Source organism: Podarcis bocagei, assembly GCF_964188305.1.
Source record: "Podarcis bocagei genome assembly, chromosome: 5".
Taxonomy (NCBI): Eukaryota; Metazoa; Chordata; class Lepidosauria; order Squamata; family Lacertidae; genus Podarcis; species Podarcis bocagei.
This window is the reverse complement of record NC_138129.1, coordinates 198,345-216,610: the sequence shown is the minus strand read 5'-3', so window position 1 is coordinate 216,610 and position 18,266 is coordinate 198,345. Positions and strand designations below refer to the sequence as shown.

Genomic DNA, 18,266 nt, shown 5'->3' with positions numbered 1-18,266 from the left:
AGCAAGGGCCCCCCCCTTCCGCGAGCCAGGGCGCCCCCCAGCGGCGAGGGAGAGCGCGGCGCCCTTCCCCGCCCCCTCCGGGCCGCCCCCTTGTGGCCGCGAGGAGAGCGGCGCCGGAGGCAGAGCGGGCGCGGGGGCTGGTCCCGCGTGGCGCCTGCGCAGTGCCGCGGGAGCCGCGTGTCGGGCAGGCGAGCTGGGCGGGGCCGAGGCGCGTTTCCCGCGCAGTGGCGCCTCGGGAGCCAGCAGCAGCAGGAGGAGGAGGGCGCCTCGGTCCCGCCATGGCTTCTCCGGCCAGGGCCCTCCGGCCGCGCCGCCCGGCCCCCGCCCCCCCCGCCCCGTGAGTCCCCTGGGCCGGGCGGGCGAGGGAGGGAGGGCGGGAGGGCGGCGTGGGGCCGGGCCGGGCCGGGCTGAGCTCCCTCTTGGTCCGCAGGGCGACGGGCAGCGAGGCCTCGGGGGACTCCGGCGACAGCGCCTTCGAGGACACGCCTGGCGGCAAGGCCGGCAAGCGGCAGGTAGGCGCAGGGAGGGCCGGTCGGAGGGAGGCCCCGGCGGGGCTGGGGTTTGGCGGGGCGCCGCGAGGCCTGGCTGGGCCCCGGCTTCCTCCCGCTCTCTCTCCGTCCCCCAGGCGGCCCCGAGGCGAAGGGCGGCCCCGAAGGACCCTCTGCCGGCCCGCGCCGAGCCCAGCGGCGGCCTCTTCCAGGCGGTGAAGGCGGGCGGGAGCGCCGCGCAGGTGAGGGGGGGGGGCGGGGCGGGGCAGCCGAGGGTCGCGCCTGGGCGCAGGAGCCGCGCTGAGAAGGCCCTGCTCTGGGCTCCAGTCTGGGCCGAGAGCGGGGAGGGCCCGGCAGGGAGAAGGCGCCGCCTCGCTCAACCCGAAGCTGCTGCTGCTTGATCTCCATGCGATGCAGTTTGGGAGCAGCCCGGGAGCGCCAGCAGCCGTCCCCAGGGAGCTTTGGAAGGAGAGGGAAAGATGTGCCTCCACCCCTGTCCTATGTGCTGGAATGGGATAGCTGGCTTGGTGGGCTGCAATGGAGCAAGGCTTGGGTTTTTGAAAGGAGACTTGGGGCAGGTGAGAGTGGCAGGGTTGGCTGGAGAAAGAAAAGGAGCAGGGATATGCTGGAGGGGAAAGGCAGAGGAATGTGTCTTAGGGGAATCTAGTATGCTTGTGCTCTTGTGGGACTCGCATCTCTCTCTTGTTTCTGTGTCCTTGCCCTGCTCCCTTTGCCTCCTGCCATCCTCTGTCAACTGCCACAGTCTATAGTTGATGACTGGCTTGAGAGTTACAAGAAAGACAGGGAATCTGGGTTTCTGGAGCTGTTCAACTTCATTGTCCACTCCTGTGGCTGCAAAGGTGAGTTTAGAGTGTTGTGCTTCTGCATACTCTTGCAAAAGCTCTCCTGTGCTCCGTCCTCCTTCCAGTTGCATGCTTGCTCTGCAGTGATGTGAGGCTGCACTGGCGCTCTCTCCCCTCTCTCTCCCCTCCACGGCCCTGCAGGTGTAGTGACCCTGGAGATGCTGAGAGGCCTTCAGAACTCGGAGATCATCCAGCAACTGACAGAATCATTTGATGAGGTGAGAACTAAGGAAAGGGATGTTTCTGGGGAGGTTAAATCCAAACAGTTGCCTTGGAGGGAGGGTGGCAGAGACAAATGGTGGACTCAGACAAATCTTTTCCCAGGGCTCAGCAGAGTACCCACTGTTGTTGAACACCCCAGTCTGGCGGCGGTTTCGGCAGGGGTTCTGTGAGCTGTTGGGAGTTCTTGTGCACCGAACACAACATGCTGTTCTCTATGATGAGTATTTGATGGGTAGCCTTGTCGCCCTGCTTACTGGCATGTCTGACTCCCAGGTGCGTGCCTTCCGCCACACGAGCACCTTGGCAGGTAGGAGAGTGGTCTGGGTTTGGGTGGGCAGATGCATCCCTTTCTGAGAGGAGCTGAGAAATGCCATGCCATGCTTCATCTTTTCCTGTAGCCATGAAACTAATGACAGGTTTGGTGCGTGTAGCTCTGAGTGTCAGCCTGCAGAAGGACAACAGTCAGCGGCAGTATGAGGCTGAGCAGGCCAAGGGATCGAGCTGCCGGGCTCTGGGGAAGCTGGAAGGGCTGCTGGAACAACGCAGAGAGGTGAAGGTGGCAGGGCTGCAGCGCAAGGTGGCATGGAGTGGGGCGGGAGAGCAGGCAAATATGACCTCATGGAAATTACTGAAACCTCGTGGAATGAGACTTGTCTCGGGAGACAGTGGAAAAGGGCATATTTGGAGGTGGGGTAAACTGTTGGAAGGTTACAGCACCAGTTCTGGCTGTAGAGACCAATGCGAATGAGATGTGTTTTGTTGCAGCTGGGGCAGATGAAGGAATCTGGTTGTGCTGCTGTGGATGCACTATGGCGTTTCTTCTCTCTCTGCTCCTTTCACTGGTCATCCCTCTTCTGGTCACTTTTATGGATGCAGGACCTCTCTGTCTCCAGGCATTGCAGTCATCTGCAAAGAATTCCCACACGGTGGGGTTGATGTTTCCAGCCTTTATGTCACGTTTGCAGGCATCTTTGTAGCGCAGAGTTGGTCGGCCAATGGGTCTGGTGCCTGAAGCCAGCTCCCCATAGAGCACATGCTTGGGGAGCCTACCATCTTCAATTTGTGGACAAGACCAAGCAAGCATAGGCATCGCTGAGACTGGAGTGAGAACTTGCTGGGAATGTGGGCTTGAGAGAGCACATTTTTGGTTGGAATTCTGTCCTGCCATTTGATACCCAAAACCTTTATGATGCAGCGTATGTGGAAAGTGTTGAGGCATCGCTCCTAGCTGTTGCCCATGACTTGCTTCCATAAAGCATCGTGTGCAACACACAAGCCTGGTAGACCTTCATCTTGGTACTGAATGTTTGTTGTTGTTGTTTAGTCATGTCCAACTCTTTGTGACCCCATGGACCAGAGCACGCCAGGCACGCCTGTCTTCCACTGCCTCCCGCAGTTTGGTCAGACTCATGCTGGTAGCTTCGAGAACACTGTCCAACCATCTTGTCCTCTGTTGTCCCCTTCTCCTTGTGCCCTCCATCTTGCCCAACATCAGGGTCTTTTCCAGGGAGTCTTCTCTTCTCCGGAGGTGGCCAAAGTACTGGAGCCTCAGTTTCACGATCTGTCCTTCCTTTTTTTTTTTTTTTTTTTTTTTTGATTATTTAATAACTTTATTTAGAAAAGATACACTCCTTACCACAATATTCAGGTATATACACGTACAAAAGTTTCCATCATAGAAAGAAACAAGAAAAACGAAAAGAAAAGACAAAGAAAGAGAAGATAAAAAGAACAAGGAAAAGAAAGAGAGAGAGAAAAAAAGAAACATCCAATATTACAAATACAAAACTTCCGTCCAACTCGGCTTTGGAAATACCTAATCTTACATTAATTCGCAGTATTACTAAAACACTATACGTCGATGCTTCTAACTATCGTCGATTGATAAATTATTTAATCCCTGGCTGCTTTCAAAATAAACTAGAAATTTGTTCCATTCGTCTTTGAGTTTAACTGTGTTATTTTGTCTTATTTTTTGGGTTAATCTCGCTAGTTCAATGTATTGGTATAGCCTCAGTTGCCACTCTCCGACCGTAGGTACGTCAGGAGATTTCCATTTTTGTGCAATTAGAATTCTTGCCGCTGTCATAGCATATTGAACAAGGGTTTGATCTATTTTCTTTATTTCTTTACCAATCATTCCTAAAAGAAACAACTCGGGGGTTTTAAGGAAATTATATCTCAAAATTTTTTTCATTTCGTCATATATTTGGTTCCAGAATTCCTTTACCACATCACAGGTCCACCAGATATGGAAAAAGGTCCCGACCCTATCCCTACATCTCCAGCAGGTGTTATCAGCACTATTATACATCTTTCTTAACTTTACTGGGGTCAGATACCAGCGGTATACCATTTTCTCTAAGTTTTCACGTAGGGCTACGCATGCTGTGAATTTTACACCTTTTGTCCACAATATCTGCCAGTTTTTATACTCTATGTTATGTCCCAGGTCTTTATTCCATTTCACCAAGGTTCCCTTCATCAAATCCTCCTTAGTGTCCCACTCCAATAAGTGTTTGTACATTTTGGAGAGAAGTTTTTCATTACTCTCCAAAACTTCCACCTGGAACCTTGATTTTTTTCCACTAAAACCCGCTCTCTTGTGCTCGCCCCATAAAGCATTAATCTGATGGTAGAGCAACCACTCTTTTATTCTGTCTTTCAGCTGCTCATAGGGCTTCACCTTCCATCCTGCTTCTGTCTTCACTAGAAGGTCCTCATATGTGCATCTTTCATCAATCATGTTTATTCTCTTACTTCTAATAATATCAATTGGAGACAGCCACCCTGGAATACCTTTTTCGATCACTTTTTTATACCTCTTCCAGACCTCTAGTAATGGGCCTCTAATTACATGGTTGGAGAAGCTTCTATGAACTTCTCCTTTCTCTTGCCAGAGGTAGGCGTGCCACCCGAATCTAATATTAAAGCCCTCCAAGTCCAATAAATCTGTATTTTGGAGGGTGGCCCACTCCTTTATCCAGCATAAGCAGGATGCTTCATAATAGAGCCTAATATTCGGGGCTGCAAAACCACATCTCTCTCTTGAGTCTGTCAGATATTTAAACTTTATTCTGGCTCTCTTTCCCTGCCAGATGTACTTGTTCAGGGTTCTTTGCCAGTTCTTAAAGAAGGAGGTACCTTTAATAATCGGGATATTTTGGAATAGAAATAATAGTCTCGGAAGGATACACATCTTAATTGCAGACATTCTCCCTGTCCATGATAGTTTCAGTCTGTGCCAGGTATCCATATCTTTTTTGATATCCTGCCAGGCCTTGTTATAATTGTCCTCGACCAAATTTATATTTTTTGGTGAAAGCCAAATTCCCAAATATTTGACCTTGTTCACAATTTTAATACCGCTTTTTTCTTCTAATTGAATTTTATCCTGTTCTGTCATATTCTTAGTTAGGATTTTTGTTTTTTTCCTGTTTAATCTAAAGCCCGACAGTCTGCCAAATTCCTCTAAGAGTTCTAATACCCTACTTATACTGTCCACTGGATTCTCCATGGACAGAACCAAGTCATCGGCGTAGGCTTTAAGCTTAAATTCCTTCTTTCCAATTTTTATCCCCCTCACATTTACTGCCTCTCTTATTCTATTTGCAATTACTTCCAGTATCATTATGAATAGCAAGGGGGATAAAGGACAGCCTTGCCTTGTGCCTTTCTTGATCTTAAAGGGTTTAGTCAGATTATCATTTATAATTAGCCTGGCCTGCTGCTCCGAATATATTGCCCTTATACCATTCATGTAGGGGCCTTCAATACCTGCCTTCTCCAGACATTGTGATAAAAATTCCCAGGCAACATTATCAAAAGCCTTTTCGGCATCTATAAAGATCAGTGCTGCGGGAACATCTATTCTCATATCTAAATATTCAATGATATCTAGTATATGGCGAACGTTTTCCTTCTGGTGTCTGTTGGGGAGAAATCCTGCTTGATCTTTATGTATATACTTTGTTAGGAGCTTCTTAAGTCTACCGGCCATGATATCGGCAAAGATCTTATAATCGTTATTGAGCAAAGAGATTGGTCTATAATTTTTTACATCTGTTTTTTCTTTTTCTGATTTGGGGATCAAAGTTATATAAGCCATTTTCCACGACTCCGGAATCTTTCCTCCCTGGAGAATGTTATTGATCACATCTTTAAGTACTGGGGCAAGGTGCTCCCCTAATGTTTTATAATATTTTGCAGATAAGCCATCTGGACCTGGGGCCTTCCCCATCTTCATCCTGCCGATGGCTTCCTTTATCTCATTTACTGTGATCTCCTTATTCAGATGTATCCTATCCTCCTCTGTTATATATCTCCTCTCAATCTGATCCAAATAGTTCTTAATTTCAACACTATTTTCTCTTCCTCCTTCATACAACTTTTCGAAAAATTGGGTAAACCTGTTTTCTATCTCCTCTGGGTCTTCAATGATGTTCTCCTCTATTATTATTTTATTTATCACATTTTGTTTCTTTCTTTTTCTTAACTGCCAAGCCAATAGCTTCCCCATTTTATTTGCCGATTCAAAATATCTTTGCTTTGTGAATTTGATTTTCCATTCCATCTCCTGATTTAATATTGCCGAGTATTGAGATTGAAGCACCCTAGAGGCTCGAATAGCGTCATCATCTGTTGGGTTTATAACCAATTTTCTCTCGTAATTTCTCAATTGAGAGAGGATGTCCTCTTTCTTACGTTCCCTTACCTTTTTTCTGTGGCTATTTTGATGTATTAGGAAGCCCCTCAGCACCGCCTTACTGGCGTCCCATACCACGTCTATAGGGGTTTCTTTGTTCAGATTTAAAGCTAAATATTCTTTTAGGGTACCTTTAATTTTTTCCCTCACCTCTTCGTTGTCAAATAGGTTCTCACACATTCTCCACCTATATTGTCCCTTCGTTTCACTTTTTATTTCCATATCTAGGGCGCAATGATCAGATATTGTCCTGGGATAAATTTTACAACTCTTCACCCTCATCGAAAGTGTTCTTGTCATCCAGATCTGGTCAATTCTACCCCAGCTCTTGTGGGGTTCGGAATAGTGAGTAAACTGTTTAACGGTGGGGTTTTTGTGCCTCCAAATATCAATTAAATCAAAATTTCCTTCCATATCCTCAAAAGATTTCGGCAGTTTCCCTCCGGCCAGTTTCCCCTTCTTATCACTCCTATCCAGATCCGGCATCGGGACACCATTCATGTCCCCAAGCAGAACTAGTTTGTGGACTTCCAGTTCTAGTAGCATGCTTTCGAGTTTTTCGAAAAACTCTGCTCTGTTTGAGTTCGGTGCGTATACCGTCACAACATTGATTTTTTCCCCCCGGAAGTTTAATTGAACCCCTAAAATTCTTCCTTCCTCATCTTTACATATCAGGGTCGGTTCCCACTTCTCTTTAACATATATTACTACTCCTCTTTTTTTCCTTTCATCAGAATTAATAAAGTCTACTCCTAACCTTTTATTCACCAGGATGTGTTTATGTTTCTTAGCAATATGAGTTTCCTGGAAACAAATTACATCATATTTTTTATTTTTCACAGCTTTTTCCACTTTATTCCTTTTAACCTTATCGTTCAACCCATTTACATTCCAGGATAAAAATTTTAGTGTATGTGTTATTGCTAGGCTTTGTCTGTTTCTAAACCTTCAACCGAACTTGCGGGCTATAGTCTAAACGCCTTTGTTTCCTGAGGTTTCCCCCTCTTCAGCCGTCACCCCTCCCACTACGGCCTCATCATCATCTTCCTCTGAATCTCCTACCCCCTCCCCTGTTCCCCCCCCTCCCCCTGTCCGCCCCTTATTTCCCCCTCCTCCTCCTCCTCCCTATTCCTCATTCTATTCTCTACCTTTCCCAAATCTTTTTCATATCTTCTCAAAAACTTGTCCGCCTCCTGTATGTCCAACAGCCTAAACTTTTTCTCTTTATAAAAAAAGCTGATCCCCTCTGGAAATTCCCATCGAAAAGGGACCCCGTTTCTCTTCAATGCTGCTGCCACTTGTTTATAACCTTCTCTTTTACGAAGCAGCCTCACTGGTATCTCTTTATAAATAATAATAGGTCTTCCATCAATTCTTAATCTGTTATTGTAGCTCTTTCTCAAAATTAAGTTTTTCATTTCCAAAGAATTAAAGATCACCAGGCAGTCCCCCAAGAATTTACTTGCTTTCAAATGTTTAGGCTTAGTCATTCTAAATACATTATCTACGGTAGAAGCCATCTCCTCCTCCCTGAGGCCTAGCCAATTGGAAAGTTCTTTAATCATCTTCCCTCTTATGTCCTCATTTCTGTCTTCCATTACTCCCCTGAATTTAAGATGAAGCTGTTTTAACCGCATATCCGCCATGGCTAGGTTATCCCAGATCTTCTCTTGGGAATTACTCAGCTCCCCCAGCTCTTCTTTTACCTTCATTGTCTCCTTTTTTTGTTCCCTCATCTCTTTCTGCAGCTTTTTATTAGATTCCTCGATCATTTTGGACTTTGCGGAAAGATCTTGAATTTTGGTAGAGAGTTCACCAACTGCTCCTTCTATTTTTCTATCGATCCTCTCCTGTACCTCTCCCAATTTGTTTTCCATATATATTGCATTTTGCTTAAATTCCTCTTTTATTCTAGCCCACAGATTATCTAAGTCTTTAATTTCCTCCTGTCTCGATAGTTTTCTTTCTCCCGGGGTCCCACCCCCTTTCTTCAGGTCTTTTCCGTCCTTTCCCATCATTTCCACCTAAAAATTCACTTCAACCTTCAACCCCACCCTTGTTTCCTTCCCCTCTCCGCCCTCCAGTTACACACAGTTATAAACCAGGGTTGTCAATAGTAAAAGAGAAGGAAGAGAAGGTAGAGAAAAAAGGGGACAAGAGGAGAAGAGGACCAGTTTCTAAACCGGATCAAGCAGCTGCCTCAAACGGAGATCCAAAACTTAAACTTCAGATCACCCGGGGAGAGGTCCTATACACAGTCCAGCGTAACCGTTTACGCAGTTCCGCAGAAGGGGCTGAGGGGGGGGGGGGGCACGGGATCGCACTCCTTACCAGTCCACTTCTCCAGCCCGCTCTGCTTCAAAATGTCCAAAATTTACTAGTCCAGCAAACAAACTTAAAGATGTGTAATCCTGTTTAGTCCACTTTTAACCCTTGTTGTCCACATCCAGGTTATAGTTATAAATGTAGTTCAAATTATCGTTATGGTCCAGGCTGTGGTCAGCGTTAAAAAATTCGGATCCCAAATACAGCAGCCAGTATCCCAGTCAAATTATAAAGCACCAGTTGGGCACCATATCACCTCTTTTGTTTTTAAGATCCTTTATCTAGTTCCGGCCACCCAAGGATATCCTCCCAAAAAGGGTGGGTGGGCAAGCACGGGGAAGGAAAGCGAAAACGCAAAGGCAAAATATGGCGGCAGATACAGAGACTTTAAAGTCCTCTCGCCCTAAACCTGCTGTGCCCGCTACCACTTTCTACCTGCCACCGTCCTTCCTCCAAGGTAGACCTTAAGCTCCTTCCAAGGGTGCCTTAGACAGTTAATCGTTCCGGGTCTTAAACCAACAAACAAACTGCACAGCCATAAATCCGCAAAAACATCCCCAAAAAACAAACTGAAAGACACACCAGGGTCCAGATTAATCCTTAATATCCACTGCTGTCCTTTCTTTAGTCCTCATAACAGATTATTCTTACTCAAACAAACTTTTCCAAAAACTCCTTACGCCATCGACTTTCCGCTGCGCCATCTTATATCCTCCACCGTGCGGACTCCCAAAAGCAATCCTAAGTCCTCCGGGAACCTCCCAGCTTCACAAATATCTTTCGCCTTGCACACTGCGTTTTTGTATAAAGATAAACAAAAACGCCTTGGAAAACGCTGGGGAGTTCCGTTCCTTTCTTAAGGCAGCCCGTCGCTTCTTCCAGCTGGAGCTCAGGGCGTCGCTCTGCAGAGTCGTTGCCGTCCCAATTCGCGCTCGCGGTCCTTCGCTGACTCCTCGTACCAGACTCAGGAGAACGGTGCGACCGCTTCCGCGCTGCTGGGTCTCTTTTCCCCTAAGGGTACCCCCCTTAGGGTTTTTGGGGTGCGCTTCGCCCTAACGTCTCCCCAAGCCTCTGCAGAGCCCAGAAAACCAAGAGCGGGTTTTCCGTGCTTCTTCGCTGGGCGCGACCGGAACCGGAAGTCCTCGATCTGTCCTTCCAGTGAGCACTCAGGGCTGATTTCCTTCAGAATGGAGAGGTTTGATCTTCTTGCAGTCCATGGGACTCTCAAGAGTCTCCTCCAGCACCATAATTCAAAAGCATAAATTCTTTGGCGATCAGCCTTCTTTATGGTCCAGCTCTCACTTCCATACATCACTACTGGGAAAACCAGAGCTTTAACTATACGGACCTTTGTCGGCAAGGTGATGTCTCTGCTTTTCAAGATGCTGTCTAGGTTTGTCATTGCTTTTCTTCTAAGAAGCAGGTGTCTTAATTTTGTGACTGCTGTCACCATCAGCAGTGATCATGGAGCCCAAGAAAGTAAAATCTCTCACTGCCTCCATTTCTTCCCCTTCTATTTGCCAGGAGGTGATGGGCCCAGTGGCCATGATCTTCGTTTTTTTTTATGTTGAGCTTCAGACCCTATTTTGCACTCTCCTCTTTCACCCTCATTAAAAGGTTCTTTAATTCCTCCTCACTTTCTGCCATCAAGGTTGTGTCATCTGCATATCTGAGGTTGTTTATATTTCTTCCGGCAATCTTAAGGGAGACAATATACAGCCTTGTCGTACTCCTTTCCCAATTTTGAACCCATCAGCTGTTCCATATCCAGTTCTAACTGTAGCTTCTTGTCCCACATAGAGATTTCTCAGGAGATAGATGAGGTGATCAGGCATTATATAAAAAAAATATAAAAAATTGTCCAGTAGCACCTTAGAGACCAACTAAGTTTGTTAGTTGGTCTTTAAGGTGCTACTAGACATTATTTATATTTATATTTTTATATATTTCTACTGCATCAGACCAGCATGGCTACCTGCCTGAATCATGAATGTTAGCGTCACATTCTCCCATGCCCTTTTGAAGAGGTGAATCATTGCCATAGCTGCCTTGCCAATACGTTTGTCCAGCTCAGTGTTACTAACGGTGGAACCAAAGTAGACAAAATCTACCACCTCAAGTGTGTGATCACCAGTGCTGATGTGTGGAGTGCTGGCAGCATCCTGACCCAGGATGATGGTATTTGTCAGGCAAATAGTAGGGCTAAACTCCTGCAGACATGGGCAAAAATGAATATATATATATAATATATATGTAGGTTTTGGTGTCTTCGGGTGTCTTCCCGTGTAAGAGTTGGGGTGTCTAGGCGACGTTTCGACGAGGTCTCACTCGTCATCTTCAGGCTGGTGCTTTCGGCTTCTTGTTACTAGAACAGAGCTCTGTTCTAGTAACAAGAAGCCGAAAGCACCAGCCTGAAGATGACGAGTGAGACCTCGTCGAAACGTCGCCTAGACACCCCAACTCTTACACGGGAAGACACCCGAAGACACCAAAACCTACATTCCTGTACCCGTGAAAATCTACGAAAGCATATAATATATATATATATATATATATATATATATATATAATATATATATGCTTTCGTAGATTTTCACGGGTACAGGAATGTAGGTTTTGGTGTCTTCGGGTGAATATATATATATGAATGAATATAGAAATTGATGGGTATAAATTAATCAGTGAAAAGGCGGAGACCCAACAGGAAGAGAGGAAGGTAAAGGATGTGTATACTTGTGAAGAGATTCATAACCTGGAACATGGAAATCAGATTGAGAATATATGGGTAAAAATTATAGGAGAGGGAAACTACAGTGACCTTATTCTGGGTACAGATAGGTAGCCGTGTTGGTCTGCCATAGTTAAAATAAAAAAATTCCTTCCAGTAGCACCTTAAAGACTAACTAAGTTAGTTCTTGGTATGAGCTTCAGATACTTATTCTGGGTGTCTGCTGTAGACTTCCAAGCCAGACTGAAGACTTGGCTGATGTCTTCCCAGAGCAGATTATCAAACATTTGAAAAGGAGAGCTATAGTAGTCATGGGAGACTTCAACTTCCCCAATATCTGCTGGAATTCAAGCTGCCAAGAATGTAGTGTCCAACACATTCCTCACTTGGTCCTTACCAAGAGGGATGAACTGATCAACGAAGTAGAAGTCCTGGAAACCTTGGGGGGAAGTGATCATGTCCTCTTGGGTTTCAGAATGTAGAGGCAAGGGAAATTGCGCTCAGATGTGCACTCTAGAAGGCTGATTTCAAAAAGTTGAAGGAACTACTGTGACATGCCATGGTTGGAAATAACTCAAAGAGAAAGGAGCTCAAGATGGATCAGAGTTTCTTAAAGGTGAAATATTAAAAGCTTAAATGCAGACGATTCCAACAAGAATTAGATGCAGAATGAGCTTACAGATGGGTTGAAATTTGAGAAGAGAAGAAAGGAAATCATGGAGGAGGAATATATATATATATACGAGGAGCCAACAGTTGCAGGGTGAATGTCAGATGGGCTAAAGCTCAGAATGAACTCAGGTTTGCAAGAGAGGTTAAAAAGGGTGTGGTTTTTTGGCTGTGTTCAAAGCAAGAGGAACAAGCAAGTGGCAGCTCCTCTGTGTGGAGAAGATGGAGAAGTGCTATTGTAGGAGCGAGAAGGCAGATGTCAGAGAAGTTCCCTCACTGACAGCAGAACTGCTCAACATCGCCTTCTGTCTTCACCCAAAAGAAAAGCAATGCCCAACCGAGTGATAGCATGATAAGTGAAGTGAGGGAGGAGTTGCAGCCCAAGATAGGAAAAGAGATGGTAAGGGAACACCTAGCAACGTTAAATGCCTTCACATCTCCAGGGACTGATGAGCAGCACCAAAGGGTTCTAACGGAGCTTGCAGATTTAATCTCAGAGCCTCTATCTATAATCTTTGAGAATTCTTTGGAGTTGTCATTCATGAATGTCTGGCATGCCGCAGGTCTAAAGTGCAAATTTTAGGCAAAATACATCTTTGGATTTTTAGTTTCTTGGTAGCGTTTTGGGGCTCACCATGTTGATCTAGTATTTCTTCAGGTGAAATTTCAGAACAGAAACATGCAGATTCAGCACAGAAACCACCAGGACCCAAGCAGGTCCTTCACAACACGTCTTTTGGGAAGATATCCCCATGTTCACACACCAGAGCTCCGCAAATCCCTCGGTGGACTTAAGGGAGCAGCTTCTGTTACACAAAGGCTCTCCACTGTGACTTCCCTAGATTCTTGGGCGAGTTAACATTTCTTATGGGTATCTGCTGGATCCCTTCTCCTGTCCCAGCTTTTCCTCGTGCTCTCTTGATAAAGGCTTCAGGGCATCCAGGTGACTGTGCTTGGGATCATGGAACTCTGTGGTTCTAATGTATCAATATAAGCATTGGCTGGGTTCATTTCTCATAGACAGGAGGGAAAGGGTTCAATCTTCCTGTCACGAAACCCCTAGATTAAATATTAGAGCACTACAGCTGCTGAACTGATCATCTGTGGGCTGGTTTTTACTCCAGGCCTCTAGAGATTTATTCTAACTCATTAGGAGGCAATTTTGACTCAGTGTCATGTTTACATGCCAGAGACAGAAGATGTGACTGTGCTTCAAGCAGGGCAGACAGTCTGCTCCCTGTGAGAGTCCCTCTAACATGTCAGATGCAGGTGGCAGTGCACGCAAGTGCCTGGCTGGAGACTTAAACCACTTGTGTCCTGCTTTGTGTGTTGCCAGCTCCAGGAGAAACAGGAAGAGCTTGAGAATTTGATGAACGCTATCTTCAAGGGGGTCTTCATTCACCGCTATCGGTGAGTTGGGGTGAGAGCAAGTTCAGCTAGAGCAGGGACCAGTGAGCCACGCTGTCCATCTTAACACTTCCTTTGTTATTTGCTTGTCAAGGGACCTTATGCCTGAAATTCGTGCCATTTGCATTGAAGAGATGGGGCAGTGGATAGAGCATTACAGCAACTCCTTCCTGACTGACAGCTATCTCAAGTACATTGGCTGGACGCTACATGACAAGGTAGGTAGGTGGAAGAAGGTGGGTGTTGCATCCAGCAGGAGGTACCCATCTGCTCATAGGCAAACAGCTGTAAACATGTTCAGGGCTTCCATGGGACTGCGGCGGAGAACCTTTCTTAGCCTGAGAGTCAGATTTCCATATGGCCAACCTGCCAAGCGCCAGGGCACACGCATACACCTGGGCAGGCAGGGATGCTTCTGTGTGATCTCTAACAGGAAGAAACAGCATTCACACATCCAGCCACCTCTGTGCTGGGGTGGGAGGAAATGCTGCTGTTTCATTTTGAAAGGTTAGGCAGCATTTCTCTTGTTTCTGATCTTGGAGACATTTCAAATGCATTGTTTCAGTAATAATAGCAACGCTGCAAGATAAGCTATATTATTCTCTTACCGAGAATTGGAGGGAGGGGGGTACTGAACCGCAAGCACAAAGAGGTGCTAAGCGAGGGGTTTGATGTAAGTATACCAAAGGAGGATGTCAAAAACACCAGAATGGGCAGTTCTATTGCCTTATTTAGAGGTATAAACTTACACCACAGCATGCAGAGCCCCACTACCTGCACAGAAGGGATGGACACCACAAAAGCGAGAGGTCGTCATGATTTGTTTGCAGCTGAGGAAACATGTATGTATCCTTTATGCACCAAGTAGCATATGTTAGTTTCCCCTGGTCAGCGAGGCCAGAGGTAGCAGCTGTCCAGAGCTCCTCTCTTCCTGGGCCCTGAGCCCAGCATCCCAAGGCTTACAGATAAGCATAGCATCGAAGCCAGACAATTCGCATATATCAAAGCAAGTGAATATAAACATGAGCTTGTTCTTGCAACAACTAGCCGTTGTAGTTGTTGCTGCAATTGGTCGTTGTTGGAACATTTCACCTTTGGTTCATCACAGTGATTGTCAGAATAGCTGCTTTTCTAGTGGATATGTTTTTGGAGGGTAAGGTTTGGAAGAGAGATTCTTACTCTCTCAGCAAAGTACAATTGTGATTGCACATTAAAACTTTGTTAGATTTGCATCTTTAAACAAATGTTCTTCACAAAAATACTTTGGGTATAATAAATCACAGACACTTAGCTTTGCAAACAGGTGAATATTTTGCTAAGGAGTTATAGAAGTTACAGTCTACGTCAAAATCTGCTGGTAGTGAAATGAAGATGTCACGGCTAAAATGGCTGCTGTTTCTTTAATGCGAATAAAGCTGGGTCAGCATGCGTCAGCAGCCTGCACTGGGTTGTGTATATAGAGTGAGAAATGTTAGTTTGGGTTGGCTGGTGTTTGGGTTGGTTGGTTAGTTAGTGTTGATGTGTGTAGTTGGTCAGTCGCTTTCACACAAAGACTTTTAAGAATAAAACTCTGCAAGGACTTTTCTCGTGGACTCTTTTGTGCCTTGGACAAGGGTCCAAGGACCAGGCTGAGGAGACAAAGGGAGGTCAGAACCCTTTCCTTCTTTCTTTTTTTTTTTTTGCTTTTTGCAAACACTGACAAAAGGTTCCAAACGACATAAAAAGAAATGTACTTGGTTTCATTACAAAAAGGTTCACCCAATCTTTCAACTAACAAAAATGCAGGCAATGAAACCTCCTGATAGAGAGATTCTTCATTCACATGCAGCATTCTTGAGTTGGGATCAGGAAGCAGGAAGACTGAGAGCCCCGGGTTAACCCTTTCATGCACACAAATGTGAGGCAGTAACTGTATTACAGCGTATAAGGCTGAGATGAGATTTGAGCCCAGGGACTTTTTAAGTCCAAGTCAGTTATGAGTGAATGTAGTTCAGAGGAAAAGACTTAACTTGCTGTTTGCCATAGGAAGCTTTCAGGTAGAAGTTACTTGACTTAGGACAGCTGTCTTGTAGTCCTTTGAAGTCAAGGCTCCTTAAAACCCATTGAAACAAATTTTAACTGCAAGATTGCAGGCTTGTTTAGGTGACTATAAGAATCTGTGGTTATACTAGTTACTTGTTCATCAGTGTGGGTAGTGCAGGTAATATTCTCAGTTGATTCTGTGAAAGTAGAAACATGCCTGTGAACGTTGAGGTTCTTCTGGGAAAATGTCCACCTTAGGGTCTGGCCATGCTGATCTCTTGAAGAAGCCCAAGGAGTTGGCCTGGCAGCTTCTAGTCTCTTGCTCCTAATCTCCTCTTGTCTGTCTTGCAGCAGGGGGAGGTCCGGCTCAAGTGCCTTCTTGCTCTACAAGGACTGTACCACAGCCAGGAGAGGGCTGCTCGCATGGAGCTCTTCACCAGTCGCTTCAAGGTGAGGGTCTTGGCCCAAGAATGCTGTCAGCTGGATGTCTTCCACACCTTCTTGGCCTTCCTCTGACAGGGGGAGCATGTGCCTGTGCATTCTGCCGTGGGCTCCTTGCATCTGTGAAGACATGGTGGGGAGGTGCGTTGTTCCCCCACCCAATGCCTGCGCTCTTCCCTGCAGGAGCGAATGGTGTCCATGGTCCTGGACAAGGAGCCCCAAGTGGCAGTGGAAGCTGTCAGGCTGCTCACCCTCATCTTTCAGTAAGTGTTGTCAGGGTGGGGGTGTTGCTAGGGCCTGAGCCCCGTGGACCCCCCCCCCCATGTCCATAGTGTGCACACAGGAATCTTCCTTGGTCCGTTCAATGCAGTGTTGTCTGCGCTGACAAGCAAGCCGCCTCCAGGGTTGGGACAAGGTGCTTCTCAGCCTGCCTGGGACCTTTGCACGCAGGGCATGTGCTCTGCCACTGAGCTCCAGCCTTGGCCCACTGATGAGTGGATGCTTGATCTCCATTCAGGAATATGGATGATGTGCTCACAGACTCGGATTGTGCAAGCGTCTTTCCACTTGTGTATGCTTCTAACCGTCCCCTTGCAGCAGCCGCTGGTGAATTCTTGTATAACAAGTGAGTGTGTCCTCTCTCTATCCCCCCCCAAGCAGAAGACCAGCTTGTTTTATCATGTATCTTGTAAATCATATGTTTTGCTCCAATCAAGCGGTTTGTAAATTTTATTAAACAAACAAGATTTGATCCTGCTCTGCTGCCTCTTACAAGCCTTCCTGCAGAATCCTTGATCCCATCTCCCCTTTCTTAACAATAGCGGTTTGGCCCCTAGGTTGTTGGCTCCCACCATGTGTGCCAGGGGGACGGCAGGGAAGCAGCGCACCCGAGCCGCCTTCCAGCTGCTGCTGGCCTTTTTCATTGAGAGTGAGGTGAGGCAGCAGGGGGGTGGGGGCAGGAGAGGCCTTCCCAGGCAGGGGCATGACATTGCTCTCCCCACACAGTTCCATGACCATGCCAGCTACCTGGTGGACAGCCTGTGGGACTGTGCGGCTGCCTTGCTGAAGGACTGGCAGCTGCTGACTGGGCTTCTGCTGGAGGATCCCCCTGCGGAAGGTGAGGAACAGGTGGGGGGTGAAGGGACACCTGGAAGCAGTGAAGAGCATTGACACCTCTGCCCAGCTTGCATGCGTGATGGGGGTGGATGTTGGCTCTTGCTGGACACGTCTGCCAGTAAAGTGTCTAAGGTGAAAACTTTCAATCTGGTGTGGTCCCACCCAGCTCTTCAGTGATCAGCTCACAACTGCAAGGTCTGAGTAGAATCATGGAAGGGGAGGGGTTACCTTGAATCGGACACCTGCTTGTCATTTTTAGCATCGCCTGGACACATTCCTAGCAGGTACATGTCCCGCCCTCCTTTGGCTGCTTCCAAAGGTGCCAGGGGAGGAGGTGGAGTGGTTTGCATGTTGGCAGTTTTAAGCAGTTTCTCTGGCTGCGAAGAGATGCAGGAGCAGTGTTCAGTCTAGTTGCCTATTTTTTACCTTCACACAAGTTGAGATGGAGACATAATGGCTGCTGGTGAAATGAAGCCTCTCCTTTGAGACTTCTCACAGGGTAGGCTAAAGTTGGAGTGGGGAACATACAAGGTGGTGAACTACAACTCCCATCAGCCCTAGCAGGCATGGCAAATGACCAGGGATGATGGAAGTTGCAGTTCACCAATGTTGAGGTGGGTTTAAAGGGCAGTCCAGACACGGACAGTGTATGAGGTGTACTGTGTGGAACAACTGCACTGCGCTGGCCAGCAAAGGGCCTTCAGAACTGCCTGGGTGAGCCGCCTCGCTCCCTGGCTCAGCTGCCGCCTTGCTCCACAGGCCTCGGAGACCGAGAGGAGAACAGCCTCATCATGTTCTTGGCAGCCAGTGTGCGACAGGCCACAGAGGGGCAGCCACCTGTTGGCCGGATCTCTGGGAAGAAGGTAAAGGAAGGGTCAGGGTGGCCGCCTGAGGTGTTCTTAGCTCATCTCCTGCCCTCCACTGGGCTATGCTTCCCATCCTTTCTTCTCTACAAGGTGCTTTCTGCTCGGGAGCGCAAGGTGCAAGTGGAGGATCGCCTCAGACTCACTCAGCACCTCATCCCCCTGCTGCCCCTGCTGCTGGCTAAGGTGAGCCCTGTGAGGGATGGGGGCCTCCCTCTGTGTTACTGGGAGGGGGCATGGAAGCCTTCTGGGGTGACGTGTCCCTCCCTGTTGGGGTCTGGGTTCATGGCACTTGACGTTCTTGGCTTCAACAAATGCAGACAAGATGGTCTCCCTTGCCCTGGGCAGTGCCCTCCTGTTCATGGCTCCTCTTGGCTAGGCGGGAGCCTGAATGTCCCTTCTCTCCGCTCCCTCTGG

At 47.2% G+C, this 18,266-nt stretch overlaps 1 protein-coding gene across 3 annotated transcripts in view; it reads left to right on the top strand.

Moving 5' to 3' along the window:
* The first annotated feature begins 247 nt into the window (after positions 1 to 247).
* Positions 248 to 18,266, top strand: part of STAG3 (STAG3 cohesin complex component) — a 25,915-nt gene continuing 7,896 nt past the window's right edge. For 2 of the 3 annotated variants that reach the window (XM_081194817.1, XM_081194816.1), the window contains exons 1-16: positions 248 to 337; positions 431 to 512; positions 626 to 730; positions 1,252 to 1,348; positions 1,493 to 1,569; positions 1,676 to 1,880; positions 1,972 to 2,123; positions 13,337 to 13,410; positions 13,502 to 13,625; positions 15,781 to 15,879; positions 16,054 to 16,133; positions 16,388 to 16,495; positions 16,707 to 16,803; positions 16,876 to 16,987; positions 17,746 to 17,849; positions 17,943 to 18,035. In XM_081194817.1, the coding sequence (XP_081050943.1) occupies positions 279 to 337; positions 431 to 512; positions 626 to 730; positions 1,252 to 1,348; positions 1,493 to 1,569; positions 1,676 to 1,880; positions 1,972 to 2,123; positions 13,337 to 13,410; positions 13,502 to 13,625; positions 15,781 to 15,879; positions 16,054 to 16,133; positions 16,388 to 16,495; positions 16,707 to 16,803; positions 16,876 to 16,987; positions 17,746 to 17,849; positions 17,943 to 18,035 (1,668 nt within the window). In that variant the 5' untranslated portion in view covers positions 248 to 278. The remainder of the gene's footprint in view (positions 338 to 430; positions 513 to 625; positions 731 to 1,251; positions 1,349 to 1,492; positions 1,570 to 1,675; positions 1,881 to 1,971; positions 2,124 to 13,336; positions 13,411 to 13,501; positions 13,626 to 15,780; positions 15,880 to 16,053; positions 16,134 to 16,387; positions 16,496 to 16,706; positions 16,804 to 16,875; positions 16,988 to 17,745; positions 17,850 to 17,942; positions 18,036 to 18,266) is intronic. The other variant, XM_081194818.1, reaches the window with a different exon arrangement.